Genomic DNA, 16,821 nt, shown 5'->3' on the forward strand with positions numbered 1-16,821 from the left:
TCCCCCCAATATGTATATCATAAACCTGGCCACTGGTACCATTCTTACACAGAACATATCTTGGACGGTGTAAACTAGTGGTCTATTGTTTCTGCTATAGCAAATTGTGTGTATAGTACAGGTAGAGTGACAGGACTCTCAATATAGATGTTGAATATCCAATTGCGCTTATAGTAGTTCAAATTGTAAATTGCTATAATTCACACACTCTCAATATCTTTATTTCTTTTTATTTAATGGCCATTATAATAAAATATTTTTACAGAGACCAAAAAAATGTCCAAATTAGTGCAAAACTGTTCCACATGCACCCGGGTGGAGAGGAAGGGCGCTGGATGATGGTTGTATATACAGAAGGAGCAAGGGTTACGTAGGGATATCTCTTTTTGGGCAAAACATGCCATTTTATTAAAAAGAACGTGGATATGATTAACCCCTTGTGCAGTTTTTGGAGTGGGGTAGAAGTGACTGAGGTTGTTTAACCTCTTCAGTGCTGGATGTATAGGTGAGATGACAACATTCGGGCAGCCGGCAGTGTCCTTTTTTTTCTCTCGCTGCATCATGCAGTCAGGTGACCTTCCAGTCCAAGGAATTAGGACAAGCAGGAATTAAATGGCATATTCAAAGATCTGTCAGGAGATGAGGTTTAGGGTTGGGTACGGGGTATAATAGAAAACGGTTACCCATGCAGCACCATTGCACAGAATAAGACACTGTTAGAGGGGAGGTTCTATATACATATTACAGGGTAAGTGCAGGCAAATTTAGGGTAAGGTGTGGAAAAAAAAGAGAAGAAAGGGGTTATTTAATCCCCATTCTTTAGGGGCACATGGTCTCTCAAACTGTTAACCCTCCCGTTGCCAGGGTGCTGTCAGGCTGCAGGTACAAAGTTATAAGCTTAACAAAGACCCTGCAGATACTGAGCTTGTGTGATCCAGCAGGGAGAAGGTTAACACAATGGCACATTTGAAAGCAGCCCTTAATGTGTATGTGTGATTGTGCATTCTTTAACTCAGTCACTGCCAGAAGAAGCCTGTGTAGTGCGTTAAGTAGAACCACATGTGTTCACAGAAATCTACTGGCAGTGAGCTGGGTTCAGTGTGTTTTTAAAATGCTTTATTTCTTATTTAAACTATGTACATGTGGGCCTGGGAAAAAAAGGCAGTGAATCTAGTTGTCCCACAGGGGAGAAAGCAGGTAAAAAAAAGTCCCACCCCCCTAGCTGCCCTCTTCAGGAGAGCGGGTGTCAGATTTGAGTTTAACAAACTCTTTGGCCACCTCATCATTGTTTCTCTGGGATAAGATCCGCAGGATAGTCAGTCCAGTCTCATCCATGTGGATACGCCGGCCCAGTGGGAGCCAACAAGCACAGCTGCCTTTTTGTGCCAGGTCACGCAGCTGCATGACAGCCATGCCAACAGTGCGGTCTTCCCGGGCAAAGCAGTAATCCTTCACGCACACCTGCAGTTCATAACATTCTGGACCACTCTCACTACCCAAAGTGCTATAAATAGGGTGGGTTATGGAACAGAGACATGGAAAGAAAAAAAAGAAGAAAGATAATTGAATATACATTAAGATGTAGTAAAAATGAGAATATATACATAAATTTTTTGTTAAATGCAATGCTCTGTTTACATAAATAATTATTTTCAGTTGGTCTATAAAAACATGGGTTGGTTATATAGGTTTAGCTTTCAGACAATTGCTTTGAAAGGTCAAACAGCCAATGCTGGGCTTCATATGAACGAGAGTTTTGTGGAGCGAGGCACCTTGTCCAAGGTTGCTGTATATATCTGTTCTTGCGAGGGATCACTCAGGGCCCGATTATCTGAAGCTCACCACTCTAGTGAGATGATCTATTAAAGGGACAGTCTAGGCCAAAATAAACTTTCATGATTCAGATAGAGCATGTAATTTTAAACAATTTTCCAATTTACTTTTATCACCAATTTTGCTTTGTTCGCTTGGTATTCTTAGTTGAAAGCTTAACCTAGGAGGTTCATATGCTAATTTCTTAGACCTTGAAGCCCACCTCTTTCAGATTGCATTTTAACAGTTTTTCACCACTAGAGGGTGTTAGTTCACGTATTTCATATAGATAACACTGTGCTCGTGCACGAGAAGTTATCTGGGAGCAGGCACTGATTGGCTAGACTGCAAATCTATCAAAAGAACTGAAAAAAGGGGCAGTTTGCAGAGGCTTAGATACAAGGTAATCACAGAGGTTAAAAGTGTATTAATATTACTGTGTTAGTTATGCAAAACTGGGAAATGGGTAATAAAGGGATTATCTATCTTTTAAAACAATAAAAATTCTGGTGTAGACTGTCCCTTTAAGTCCCATCATTACTGTGAGGTCCCTCAAAATTTTTATAAAGGCAAATTTTGCGTTGAAAGCTGTTTTATCTCACTATGATGAGTTCTGGGTGTAAAGGAGAGATCCATACATTATAATATAATGATTAAAAAAAAATCCACCCCAAAGATTTTGTGTGATTTCTTTCCATGCCAGTAATGAGTTTTCTCCAACATAGGTGTGTCCGGTCCACGGCGTCATCCTTACTTGTGGGATATTCTCTTCCCCAACAGGAAATGGCAAAGAGCCCAGCAAAGCTGGTCACATGATCCCTCCTAGGCTCCGCCTACCCCAGTCATTCTCTTTGCCGTTGTACAGGCAACATCTCCACGGAGATGGCTTAGAGTTTTTTAGTGTTTAACTGTAGTTTTTATTATTCAATCAAGAGTTTGTTATTTTAAAATAGTGCTGGTATGTACTATTTACTCAGAAACAGAAAAGAGATGAAGATTTCTGTTTGTATGAGGAAAATGATTTTAGCACCGTAACTAAAATCCATGGCTGTTCCACACAGGACTGTTGAGAGCAATTAACTTCAGTTGGGGGAACAGTGTGCAGTCTCTTACTGCTTGAGGTATGACACATTCTAACAAGACGATGTAATGCTGGAAGCTGTCATTTTCCCTATGGGATCCGGTAAGCCATGTTTATTAAGATAGTAAATAAGGGCTTCACAAGGGCTTATTAAGACTGTAGACTTTTTCTGGGCTAAATCGATTCATTATTAACACATATTTAGCCTTGAGGAATCATTTAATCTGGGTATTTTGATAAGATTATATCGGCAGGCACTGTTTTAGACACCTTATTCTTTAGGGACTTTCCCTAATCATTGTCAGAGCCTCATTTTCGCGCCGGTATGGCGCACTTGTTTTTGAGAACAATGGCATGCAGCTGCATGTGTGTGGAGCTCTGATACATAGAAAAGTCTTTCTGAAGGCATCATTTGGTATCGTATTCCCCTTTGGGCTTGGTTGGGTCTCAGCAAAGCAGATTCCAGGGACTGTAAAGGGGTTAAATATAAAAACGGCTCCGGTTCCGTTATTTTAAGGGTTAAAGCTTCCAAATTTGGTGTGCGATACTTTTAAGGCTTTAAGACACTGTGGTGAAATTTTGGTGAATTTTGAACAATTCCTTCATACTTTTTCGCAATTGCAGTAATAAAGTGTGTTTAGTTTAAAATTTAAAGTGACAGTAACGGTTTTATTTTAAAACGTTTTTTGTGCTTTGTTATCAAGTTTATGCCTGTTTAACATGTCTGAACTACCAGATAGATTGTATTCTGACTGTGGGGAAACCAAGGTTCCTTCTCATTTAACTATATGTATTTTATGTCATAAAATTTTTTAGTAAAAATGATGCCCAAGATGATTCCTCAAGTGAGGGGAGTAAGCATGGTACTGCATCATCCCCTCCTTCGTCTACACCAGTCTTGCCCATACAGGAGGCCCCTAGTACATCTAGTGCGCCAATACTCCTTACTATGCAACATTTAACGGCTGTTATGGATAATTCTATCAAAAACATTTTAGCCAATATGCCCACTTATCAGCGAAAGCGCGACTGCTCTGTTTTAGAAAATTCTGTAGAGCATGAGAACGCTGATGATATGGTTTCTGAAGGGCCCCTACACCAGTCTGAGGGGGCCAGGGAGGTTTTGTCTGAGGGAGAAATTTCAGATTCAGGAAACATTTCTCAACAAGCTGAACCTGATGTGATTACTTTTAAATTTAAGTTGGAACATCTCCGCGCTCTGCTTAAGGAGGTGTTATCCAATTTGGATGATTGTGATTATCTGGTCATTCCAGAACCACTATGTAAAATGGAAAAGTTCTTAGAGGCCCCGGGGCCCCCCGAAGCTTTTCCTATATCCAAGCGGGTGGCGTACATTGTTAGTAAAGAATGGGACAGGCCCGGTATACCTTTAGTACCTCCCCCCATATTTATAAAATTGTTTTCCTATAAGTCGACCCCAGAAAGGACTGATGGCAGACAGTCCTCAAGGTCGAGGGGGCGGTTTCTACTCTACACAAGCGCGCCACTATACCCATAGAAGATAGTTGTGCTTTCCAAGATCCTATGGATAAAAAATTAGAAGGTCTGCTAAAGATGTTTGTTCAGCAAGGTTCCCTTCTACAACCAATTGCATGCATTGTCCCTGTCACTGCAGCCGCGTGTTTCTAGTTTGATGAGCTAGGAAAGGCGATTATTAGTAATTCTTCTTCTTATGAGGAGATTATGGACAGAATTCGTGCTCTTAAATTGGCTAATTCTTTCACCCTAGACGCCACCTTGCAATTGGCTAGGTTAGCGGCGAAAAAATTCTGGGTTTGCTATTGTGGCGCAGAGCGCTTTGGTTAAAATCTTGGGCAGCGGATGCGTCTTCCAAGAACAAACTGCTTGACATTCCTTTCAAGGGGAAAACACTCTTTGGCCCTGACTTGAAAGAGATTATCTCTGATATCACTGGGGGCAAGGGCCACGCCCTTCCTCAGGATAGGTCTTTTCAAGACCAAAAATAAACCTAAGTTTCGTCCCTTTCGCAGAAACGGATCAGCCCCAAGGGCTACGTCCTCTAAGCAGGAAGGTAATACTTCTCAAGCCAATCCAGCCTGGAGACCTATGCAAGACTGGAACAAAGGAAAGCAGGCCAGGAAACCTGCCACTGCTACCAAGACAGCATGAAATGCGGGCCCCCGATCCGGGACCGGATCTGGTGGGGGGCAGACTCTCTCTCTTCGCTCAGGCTGGGGCAAGAGATGTTCTGGATCCTTGGGCGCTAGAAATAGTCTCCCAAGGTTATTCTCTGGAGTTCAAGGGGCTTCCTCCAAGGGGGAGGTTCCACAGGTCTCAGTTGTCTTCAGACCACATAAGAAGACAGGCATTCTTACATTGGGTAGAAGACCTGCTAAAAATGGGAGTGATTCATCCTGTTCCATTAGGAGAACAAGGGATGGGGTTCTACTCCAATCTGTTCATAGTTCCCAAAAAAGAGGGAACGTTCAGACCAATCTTAGATCTCAAGATCTTGAACAAGTTTCTCAAGGTTCCATCGTTCAAGATGGAAACCATTCGAACACTTCTTCCTTCCATCCAGGAAGGTCAATTCATGACCAAGGTGGATTTCAAGGATGCGTATCTACATATTCCTATCCACAAGGAACATCATCGGTTCCTAAGGTTTGCATTCCTGGACAAGCATTTCCAGTTCGTGGCGTTTTCTTTCGGATTAGCCACTGCTCCTAGGATTTCTCATAGGTACTAGGGTCCCTTCTGGCGGTGCTAAGACCAAGGGGCATTGCTGTAGTACCTTACTTGGACGACATTCTGATTCGAGCGTCGTCCCTTCCTCAAGTAAAGGCTCTCACGGACATTGTCCTGGCCTTTCTCAGATCTCACGGATGGAAAGTGAACGTGGAAAAGAGTTCTCTATCTCCGTCAACGAGGGTTCCCTTCTTGGGAACTATAATAGACTCCTTAGAAATGAGGATTTTTCTGACAGAAGCCAGAAAAACAAAACTTCTAGACTCTTGTCGGATACTTCATTCCGTTCCTCTTCCTTCCATAGCGCAGTGCATGGAAGTGATAGGTTTGATGGTAGCGGCAATGGACATAGTTCCTTTTGTGCGCATTCATCTAAGACCATTACAACTGTTCATGCTCAGTCAGTGGAATGGGGACTATTCAGACTTGTCTCCGAAGATACAAGTAAATCAGAGGACCAGAGACTCATTCCGTTGGTGGCTGTCCCTGGACAACCTGTCACAAGGGATGACCTTCCGCAGAGTCGTCAGACATTGCATCCGGGGGAGTGGGAACTCCATCCGGAAATCTTTGCCCAAGTCACTCAACCGTGGGGCATTCCAGACATGGATCTGATGGCCTCTCGTCAGAACTTCAGAGTTCCTTACTACGGGTACAGATCCAGGGATCCCAAGGCGGCTCTAGTGGATGCACTAGTAGCACCTTGGACCTTCAAACTAGCTTATGTGTTCCCGCCGTTTCCTCTCATCCCCAGGCTGGTAGCCAGGATCAATCAGGAGAGGGCGTCGGTGATTTTGATAGCTCCTGCGTGGCCACGCAGGACTTGGTATGCAGATCTGGTGAATATGTCATCGGCTCCACCATGGAAGCTACCTTTGAGACGAGACCTTCTTGTTCTAGGTCCGTTCGACCCACTCCAGCTGACTGCTTGGAGATTGAACGCTTGATCTTATCAAAGCGAGGGTTCTCAGATTCTGTTATTAATACTCTTGTTCAGGCCTGAAAGCCTGTAACCAGAAAAATTACCACATAATTTGGTATATCTGTTGGTGTGAATCTGCAGGATTCCCTTGGGACAAGGTTAAGATTCCTAAGAGTCTATCCTTCCTTCGAGAAGGATTGGAAAAAGGATTATCTGCAAGTTCCTTGATGGGACAGATTTCTGCCTTGTCTGTGTTACTTCACAAAAAGCTGGCAGCTGTGCCAGATGTTCTAGCCTTTGTTCAGGCTCTGGTTAGAATCAAGCCTGTTTACAAAATTTTGACTCCTCCTTGGAGTCTCAACCTAGTTCTTTCAGTTCTTCAGGGGGTTCCGTTTGAACCCTTACATTCCGTTGATATTAAGTTATTATCTTGGAAAGTTTTGTTTTTGGTTGCAATTTCTTCTGCTAGAAGAGTTTCAGAATTATCTGCTCTGCAGTGTTCTTCTCCTTATCTGGTGTTCTATGCAGATAAGGTGGTTTTGCGTACTAAACCTGGTTTTCTTCCAAAAGTTGTTTCTATCAAAAACATTAACCAGGAGATAGTTGTGCCTTCTTTGTGTCCTAATCCAGTTTCAAAGAAGGAACGTTTGTTGCACAACTTGGATGTAGTTCGTGCTCTCAAATTTTACTTAGCAGCTACTAAGGATTTCAGACAAACTTTGTCTTTGTTTGTTGTTTATTCTGGTAAACGGAGAGGTCAAAAAGCAACTTCTACCTCTCTCTCCTTCTGGATTAAAAGCATTATCCGATTGGCTTATGAGACTGCCAGACGGCAGCCTCCTGAAAGAATCACAGCTCACTCCACTAGGGCTGTGGCTTCCACATGGGCCTTCAAGAACGAGGCTTCTGTTGATCAGATATGTAAGGCAGCGACTTGGTCTTCACTGCACACTTTTTCTAAATTTTACAAATTTGATACTTTTGCTTCTTCTGAGGCTATTTTTGGGAGAAAGGTTTTGCAAGCCGTGGTGCCTTCCATTTAGGTGACCTGATTTGCTCCCTCCCTTCATCCGTGTCCTAAAGCTTTGGTATTGGTTCCCACAAGTAAGGATGACGCCGTGGACCGGACACACCTATGTTGGAGAAAACAGAATTTATGTTTACCTGATAAATTACTTTCTCCAACGGTGTGTCCGGTCCACGGCCCGCCCTGGTTTTTTTAATCAGGTCTGATAATTTATTTTCTTTAACTACAGTCACCACGGTAACATATAGTTTCTCCTATGCAAATATTCCTCCTTAACGTCGGTCGAATGACTGGGGTAGGCGGAGCCTAGGAGGGATCATGTGACCAGCTTTGCTGGGCTCTTTGCCATTTCCTGTTGGGGAAGAGAATATCCCACAAGTAAGGATGACGCCGTGGACCGGACACACCGTTGGAGAAAGTAATTTATCAGGTAAACATAAATTCTGTTTTTGATCATCAGGCCCTCAGTGTCACGCTCTAGGACAGTGCAAGTGAGATGCAGGTTAAAAATGTGCATTTGTCTTTTTTTGGCTGATCCGAATGGCAAAGATGGTGGCTGCAAGCTGCATTCTGCAATTTTCAAAGCCAGATTTAAGGCTATGACACACTGAGAGCGGCGTGGCGCGCAGTGTATCTTGCCTTTTCATCTCTGCGCGTTCAGCCGCGTCAGGTCGCTTAGCTGAGTGCTCAGAGTTGAAATATTTGAACTTCAGAAGCTACACGGCTCTAAAAATTGCTGATTGCGGCCATCATCTTTGGCATTTGTATAAGCCCAAAATAGACTAATGCACATATCTGATGCTGGTTTACACAGTGGAACACAAATTCACTAATCCACGTCCAAAAATGGGATGGTTTAACTGACTGCAATCTCTGAAGGAACATGCAATAGGCCGCAAGATTTGAGCTGAATGCTCTATGTGGTATTTTGAAAAAAAAGTGAAAGGCTCACTCACAATTGAAAGCTTTCATTGTATTTTGGTGCCCAGCTATTGTTCTTGGACTTGGTTGTGAATTTCCTCTTCTTGTCGCTAAGATTCGGACCAATCATGTTAACCTCAATGAAGGGGCGGAATATTCCGGATGTCTGCCACTTCAAATCATTCGCTGCTACAACTAGAGGGGAAATGTGATCAAATTCACATGACATGTAAACCTTCCAGCAAAATAACTTCCTCACTAACTGTGTTCCCTGCTCAACATCTTTGGAAAGCAACTCTTCATCCTAGCTATGTATTTCTCCATCACAGCAAACTCCATTTTCAAAGTAAAATATTTTCAGACCTGATGTAATCCCATTACCTTTCACGCTGATCTTGTGCTCTCCTGTTCCTGGGTGAGTAAATAGCTCCACGTGGATAGAAACCTCCCCAACAGAATCATCAACTCCAGATCCTAGTACATTAAGGAAAAAATAAAAGAAAGAAAGAAATATAAGCTTAGGCAAACAACTTCCATGTTATATATTTGCTGTGTGTTACTGCTGGCAGTGCCCCAGGGTTGTATAAAACTAGGCCATTTAATACAAATAGAACTCTCTGGAGTAAATGCCATGTGACCCATTCTCCTGCCAGCAGTCACACCACTGTGTAGGGGGTCAGTTAGGGCAATGCATAAGTACCCAGGCAGTCTCTGCATGCATGTCTAGTGCAACATGCAGCTTAATGCTCTGCCCTTTGTATGATATTCCCAAAACAGACAGCAGCTTGGTCAGGTGTGTGACTACACACTGCTACCTGAGCCACAGAAACGCTTTGCTGCCATAAGGGGTTAATGATCTTCTTTGCAGTCATACACAGCTTGGTAACATGGCTAGGCCAAGAAAGGAAAGGGGACATGACCATTCTTAAAGTGGGCAGGGCATTTGAATTCATAGCATGCTTTTAACAGGCAGTTGTTGTTTTTTATCCTGATGAATCCTAGAATCCACTTTTGATGGGTGCAAAAATGGGTGCCACGTGGCGTGCCCACTCTTTGCAACTAGCGGAGAAGTTGCTAATGCTTCAGTCCCACTCAGCTCATTGGTAATAAAGGTATTTGTTTGTAGATAACTTTACCATGGCACATTACAGCATCATTAAAACAACAGTCTTCCCACATCTTATGATTGGTTGGTTTCTGCTCCTTCCTATCAGCTGTTCTATGTATCCTATTTGTATAAGTCCAGAAGTACAGCTTCTCTATCAATTGGTAATCAAATCGTATCATTTAAAGGGCCGTTATAGTGGAAAAAAACTTAATGATAGATGTGCAGGATTGATAGTGATACATTGACATGCTCTCTGAGTTTAATAATGGAGTTAAACACTTAGGTAATGTATCCCTCAGGAGCTGCAGAGAACAGTTGGTCCCAAGTGGAAACTGCCGCTAAGCCAAACAGCAGCAATCGCTCCCAGCTGGATAGTGAAACTAGCGCTGCTCAGAAACAGTTTCCGCTCAGGAATAGCAGTTCTTTATGACTCAATGTGGAACTTTAATTATGTATTTAACCCCTTTGCTGGTGTTAAACACATAGATTTGCCAGGTCAATAGTAATAAAATGACATACTCGAATGAGAGGATGTCATTGTTTTCACTATAATAGTGCTATAAGTAGTCTGTTTTATATACAATGTTATCTGGTAAATAATTTTTTTCTTCTTTTCCGAAGATTTTTGTGAAAGCCAGTTAATGGGCCCCATTTATCAAACACCTGGCAGACATGGTTGGCTCCTGGAAACCTGTCTGCACGGCATCAGCATTTAATATTGCACATTAGCTGCTTGTGCAACACTGTCAATCACCTTGGTCAATCACCTTGGTCGGACTAGTCCAGGATGATAGTTAAGAAGCAGCGGTTTACAATCGGCTGCAGGCTCACTTGTGTGAGCCTGCTCCAAAGCTGTATGTGCAGCTTGATAAAAGTCCATAGTCGCCCTACAAACATATATTAACTATATGAATATAAAGCTCTGTTAAGATCATGTACATAAACAGCAGCAAAAGGTTTTAGGATGAGGGCACAGCTGCGTTACGATGACAATTAATAATAATTATAACAATATACATATTAATATTTTAATAATTATTAAGAATGTGGTATACTGGCATGTAGCCTATTGCACAGGACAGTCTTACACAGGATAGGAGTGATATGTAATTAGTAGATGCAGATTCTGTGTCACAGTAAGTTGACTGGTAATGTTCAGCATTGGCTTGTATATATATTACTGACCATATGGAATGTACTGATAATGTCACATGTTCTATTATAAGCCAACAAAAAGTATTAGCTAGAGGGGGTGACAAGGTGTCATTTGGATCTTCTAGTTGTGAACCATAAGCCTCTTTGGCTTTAAAGGGACAAGAAAGTCAAAATTAAACTTTCATGATTCATTCAGAGCATGTACTTTTATGACACTTTTAAATTCACTTATATTATCACACTTTTTTCTCTTGGTATCCATTTTTTTAAAGCATATGTACATATCCTCAGCAGCAATGCACTCTTGCCAGTTAGCAGTCGATTGGTGGCTACATTTGTCACTTGCCATTGGCTCCCCAGATGTGTTCAGCTATAGCTCTCAGCAGTGAATTGCTGTTTTGGGGCTTACTTTAAGTATGTGTTTAATCCCTCTGCAAAATGCAGGACTGTTCAGATCAGTAGGTTAATTTGTGTCTAACACATATACTAACACATTTGGGCAAAGAACCACATTGTAGGATGACTGCTGAAATAAATGTATGCCCAAATAAATTTGTGCAACTAAAAAAAACCCGGGTATCAAACAGATTTCACTGATAAGAATACTGACTGCCAAGTGGGACTGAAGCATCGTCATGCTGTCCCCTTAACCCCAACACAGTTAGAAGAGCAACTGGTAGTGAGGGGATTAAGGGCCTGTAATATGGCAAAGTAGGACATGCTCCCAGAATCCTTTGCTCCACGACATACCCTTTTCTGGATAAATCTCTTCGCTAAGAGTAAACCTAATACCTTTTCCACCATGGACTAGGGGAAGACGAGAGGAAGAGAGAAAGACAGAGGGGAGAGACGTGAGGAAGGGGGTGCAGGGTGGTGGGGAGTGTGGGGTTATACAGATATAGAGACATTTACATAACATCTGCACAAACAAAATCAGTAGAGTTTCTTAATCTAGTGCTAATATTACAAATTTGCCCCTCCCGCCCCGGCCTTACATGTTAATTCTGTGTTCAATATTTTTATGCTCAGCATATATCAATGATTAAGCACTGCATTCCAACAGATCTGCATACAATATTTATGGTTTTTAAGCATTTAAAGTCATTTTGTTAGCACCTAACAAGTTTTTGTAAATCAAGAGCAGTTTTGGAAAACTATATGAAACCTTATGAAAACCATTGTGCTTTTGGTCCCTTTGCTGTGTCCAGTAAGGGACAAATGTAAATAAGTCTGTGCTCTGATATACGCAATCACTGTGTATAACATGTTGCAGAGTCACCACACTTAAAGGGACATTAAATACCTTGTAATTACAAAACATTTCTGTTGTGTTATAGGCTAACATATTAGCCAAATCTAAACGTTTCAATAGCCAAACTCCACCCAGCATCTGCCATGTTCCTTTAAGAACCTTTCACTGAACATCTTTCATACTTAGCAACCTACGCTATTACTGTACACGCCCACACACACAAATCTAGCCCAATTGAAATTGCAGTCCCTAAATACAAAAAAGAGCCCTCACCCTGAGCAGACTGTGATTGGACAAAGGTTTTGATGAGTGTGTCAGTGGCCTGCGTATATAGCGAGAGTGCGTAGCGTAGAGATTGCAGGTCTGGACTCTTCTCCAAAAATGTCTTCTTAAGACCTACACCCCCAGCGTGGAAATATTGCTTAAAAAAAAACAAAAAACTTTGTTCTAACTGAAACATCCGTAATAATTTATCAAAATTAATCTTTCAATACAAATACTCCATTTAATAATACTGTTAAAGGGACACTGAACCCATTTTTTTTCTTTTGTGATTCAGACAGAGTATGCAATTTTAAGCAAATTTCTAATTTACTCCTATTTAACATTTTTTCTTTGTTCTCTTGCTATCTTTATTTGAAAAAGAAGGCATCTAAGCTTTTTTGGGTTCAGAACTCTGGACAGCACTTTTTTATTGGTGGAAGAATTTATCCACCAATCAGCAAGGACAACCCAGGTTGTTCACCAAAAATGGGCCGGCATCTAAACTTACAATCTTACATTTCAAATAAAGATACCAAAAGAATAAAGAAAATTTGATAATAGGAGTAAATTAGAAAGTTGCTTAAAATGTCATGCTCTATCTGAATCACAAAAGAAAACATTTGGGTTCAGTGTCCATTTTAGCTTCAACACTAAATAACAAGCCATCAGATATTGACTACCAGCAATGATTGTCATTATTTTTCTGCAACATGGCTGTTGATACATTTATAATCGGGTGTCACTTCATGTGCAATCAATCTGTACATGACAAACTGTTACGTGAAAATCTAGTTTTATTTTGCATTCTATCATGAAACTACTTGGAGTACTTAAAGGGCCAATAAGTATAGTGGAAAAATTACATTCACTAATTCATAATTTCTAGCACTAGCGAACCTGTAACATAGTTACAATACGGCTCTGGACCAGCAGTTCTTGGTCAGCAGCTATAGTCATATGACCAAGCTTTGTGAATGGCGCTGATTATATTCGAGTGGAAACTTCAAGTGAGCCAAAGACTGCAATCATTGAAGGTAATAAAATGTCAATAGTAAACCATTAGCTATCCTAAAATTAAATGTTTTGTATAGAAGATACATTTAAAAAAAATGATTGGGTAGAAATATACACAAATATATATAATACAATATACAAAGGACATACACATTTTTATTACCTTTATTGTGTCCAGTGCAAGCTCCACCACAGCACATTGTTTTGGGGTCAAACTCTTAGCTTCCTCCCGTACCATATGATCCTAAAAATTAAAAAATAAAAATAAAAAATAGCAACACCACATTGTCAGCACTTCTATGTCTGTCAGGAGATTTTAGCCCACAATGTTGCGGCTGGAATGACACAGAATGCATTTGACAGCCTGCTGTAGAATACATTTCAGACCTCCCAACTGTCCCTATTTGAGAGGAACAGTCCCTGATTCTGAGCTCAGTCCTACTGTCCCTCTGAGACAGCCATATGTCTCTATTTGCAGAATTTCACTTAACCCCACCCACGGACCACCTAGAGCCACCCATGATCCCACCTCTCCCAACACAGCTCCACCCACAAAATGGTGACGGATCCCCATCAACCTTCTGATTCTGCTACCCAGCCACAAATGTTGGGAGGCATGGAATTCTAATCTAGAAGTTGCAGTAATGAGCAAGTTACACTATAACAACCTACCGGTCTCCCACTGCTGTCATACAGAACTGTGGCAAAGATTTGTACAGGGTCCTCTTTCAAGAGGGCCCATATTGATTGTAAAGTTGGGAGACATCAGGGCCTTGAATATGGTGTAACACAGTGGTGTAAAGAACGCTTGATGCATGAGAACAAATATTTACATCTGATTGAACATTGTTAGATGTGTTACTTTGCATTTCAGTTATAACCAGAAACCCTAATAATATCAATCATACTAAGTTAATAAAATAATTCTGGCCTTTTAAGAGAGTTGCCTTTGTTATTTGTCAGCATTTCTCAGTGAGACTTTACCACCTCTTCAATGTTTTGTTTGAATAGTCTATAATTAAAAAACCCCATCTAAAGTTAGATATGCTTAAGGGTTAGATAGAGCAAGCAATTTAAAACAACTTTTCCAATGTACTTCTATTATGAAAACATGCACGTTCTTTTTATATGCAAAAGGGCACAGTGTATACGTATATATGCATTTTGTGATTGGCTGTCACATGATACAGGGGGAGGAGAGAAACATTGGATTATCATTTACATTTTCCGCAATATATTCTACAGTTCATTTCAAATTCAAAGTGCTATTACATTGTCTTTTAATTGTGTATTTGTCAGCTATTCAAATCTACTGTATTTAGTGGTCCTTTCATATAGAATTGCCAGAGCTAATTAAGACATCACTTTATTTAAAATGTAACAATCTCTTTTGGGTTTAAAAAAGGTTTGTAATGCATTTCCAGTTTTAAATATTTGTTATATTTTATTATATATTTAAAGTATAATTATATATATGGTAAACCGGAAACTTGATTTTATTTTCTGGCAAGCTTAGTAAGAGATGCTGACAGAGTTTAAATTAAATGTTGTCAGTGATATTCTCCCACTGTGGATAAAGGATTTAACCCTTTCCTGCCAGGGTTAATGTGTCTACATTGGAACAACTGTTCCGATGTAGACAAACTGAAATCACACGATCGTACACACGATCGCGACATTTCAATTATTGGATCGGGTCTGGGGGCGTCCCTATAACCCTAGGAACGCCCTCCAGACCGTGATCAAATCCAGGAAGTGCAGAAGGCTTCAGGACAGCCGTTGGCTATGATGTTCTATTCCGTCATAACGGCTCTTAAGCCCAGTGTAATTATGACGGAATAGAATGGCATAACGGCGTTAAAAGGTTAAAGGACCAGTAAATTCAACAGATTTGCATATTCAAGAAATCCATGATAAAGACAACACAATAACACTTAGGAGCCGATTTATGAAAGTGCGGACGGACATGATCTGCTGTAGCGATCATGTCCGCCGCACATCGATAAATGCTGACAGTATTCTTGTGAACTGCTTGTGCAATGCCACCCCCTGCAGGGTGTCAATCAACCCAATCGTATGCAATCGGGCTGATTGCTGTCCTCCACATCAGAGGAGGTGGACGAGTTATGGAGCAGCGGTCTTAACTCCTGTTTCCCGCAAGCCTGAAAGCTCACACGGAAACAGCTGCTTCCCCCAAGTCTGAACTTTAAATGAGTAGTAGATTTTTTCTAATAAATGTCAAAGTTCTGTCTATTTCCACTCATGTAACAGCCATCAGCCAATCACAAATGCATATATGTATATTCTGTAAATTCTTGCACATGCTCAGTAGGAGCTGGTGACTCAAAAAGTGTAAATCTAAAAAAACTGTGCACATTTTGTTTAAGGGACATTAAACACTTTGAGATAGTAGTAGAAAATGATAAATTGCATGTATGTATGTGTGTGTGTATATATATATATATATATATATATATATATATATACACACATACATATATAAAACTCATTATTTTGTCCCCTTTTCCTGTAATTCCATTCTGAAATTGTGAGCGTTTCATCATTCTATCTAGCATTTATGTAGTGTTCAATGTCCCTTTAATGGAAGTAAATAGGAAAGTTGTTTAAAACTGCCTACTCTATCTGAATCATGAAAGTTTAATTTTGACTTAAGTGCCCCTTTAAACCTATATATCTATACTCAGTATCTGTGAGCTTTTAAAATACATTTTAAATTTACTCTGATTATTACATTTGCTAAAGCAACATTACAAATAATTTGCTATACTGTTTTGAATTCTATACATCTTATTGTGTAATATGCTATTGTCAATAAAAAAAAAGGTAATTTGTATCAGAATATATTTATATGTCCATATATAACCATATTTCTAAAATAAGCAGCAATATGTTGAAAAAGTAAATTATTTCCAGCAGTGTTTTGTGATACAAATGTAAAGAAGAAGAAGAAAATATTCCCTCCTACCTTTAACTTGGAAAGCTGACCCAATTGATTAGCAGCGTTGATGATGAGATGTGTCCCCTACATGAACAAGAATAAAGAAAACAAAATCCACCTAAAATGATCATACTCTCAAAGCAAAGGATAAAGGAAAGGTTTAATATGCAGGGAGCGTACAATATAACCTAAAAGGAATTTGATCCACAATTAATGTAGAAGACACAATCCCTCCATCTAACTTATACCTCCTTTTAACACACTACTAAACACTCATTTTGTCTGGACATCTTCACATACTCAATATGTAACTACTGACACTGCTCCAAATAGCCTCTTCCTGTAACTAATTATACTGATTCATATAAAGGCCCATTTATCAAAGGTCTTGCGGACCTGATCCGACACTGCGGATCAGGTCCGCAAGACCTCGCTAAATGCGGAGAGCAATACGCTCTCCGCATTTAACATTGCACCAGCAGCTCACAAGAGCTGCTGGTGCAACGCCGCCCCCTGCTGACTCGCGGCCAATCGGCCGCCAGCAGGGAGCTGTCAATCAACCCGATCGTATTCGAT

The 16,821-nt window shown here is 40.6% G+C and overlaps 1 protein-coding gene across 1 annotated transcript in view; it reads right to left on the reverse strand.

Annotated features, from left to right (window-relative positions):
• Window positions 1-214: 214 nt before the first annotated feature.
• UNC13A (unc-13 homolog A) overlaps window positions 215-16,821 on the reverse strand; it is a 144,035-nt gene continuing 127,428 nt past the window's right edge. The window contains exons 34-39 of the mRNA XM_053700106.1: window positions 16,273-16,329; window positions 13,450-13,530; window positions 12,282-12,429; window positions 8,875-8,967; window positions 8,529-8,688; window positions 215-1,504 (exon numbers count right to left, since the gene is read on the reverse strand). Of these exons, the coding sequence (XP_053556081.1) occupies window positions 1,219-1,504; window positions 8,529-8,688; window positions 8,875-8,967; window positions 12,282-12,429; window positions 13,450-13,530; window positions 16,273-16,329 (825 nt within the window). The 3' untranslated portion in view covers window positions 215-1,218. The remainder of the gene's footprint in view (window positions 1,505-8,528; window positions 8,689-8,874; window positions 8,968-12,281; window positions 12,430-13,449; window positions 13,531-16,272; window positions 16,330-16,821) is intronic.

The sequence above is a fragment of the Bombina bombina genome, chromosome 2 (genome assembly GCF_027579735.1).
Source record: "Bombina bombina isolate aBomBom1 chromosome 2, aBomBom1.pri, whole genome shotgun sequence".
NCBI classification, from domain to species: domain Eukaryota; kingdom Metazoa; phylum Chordata; class Amphibia; order Anura; family Bombinatoridae; genus Bombina; species Bombina bombina.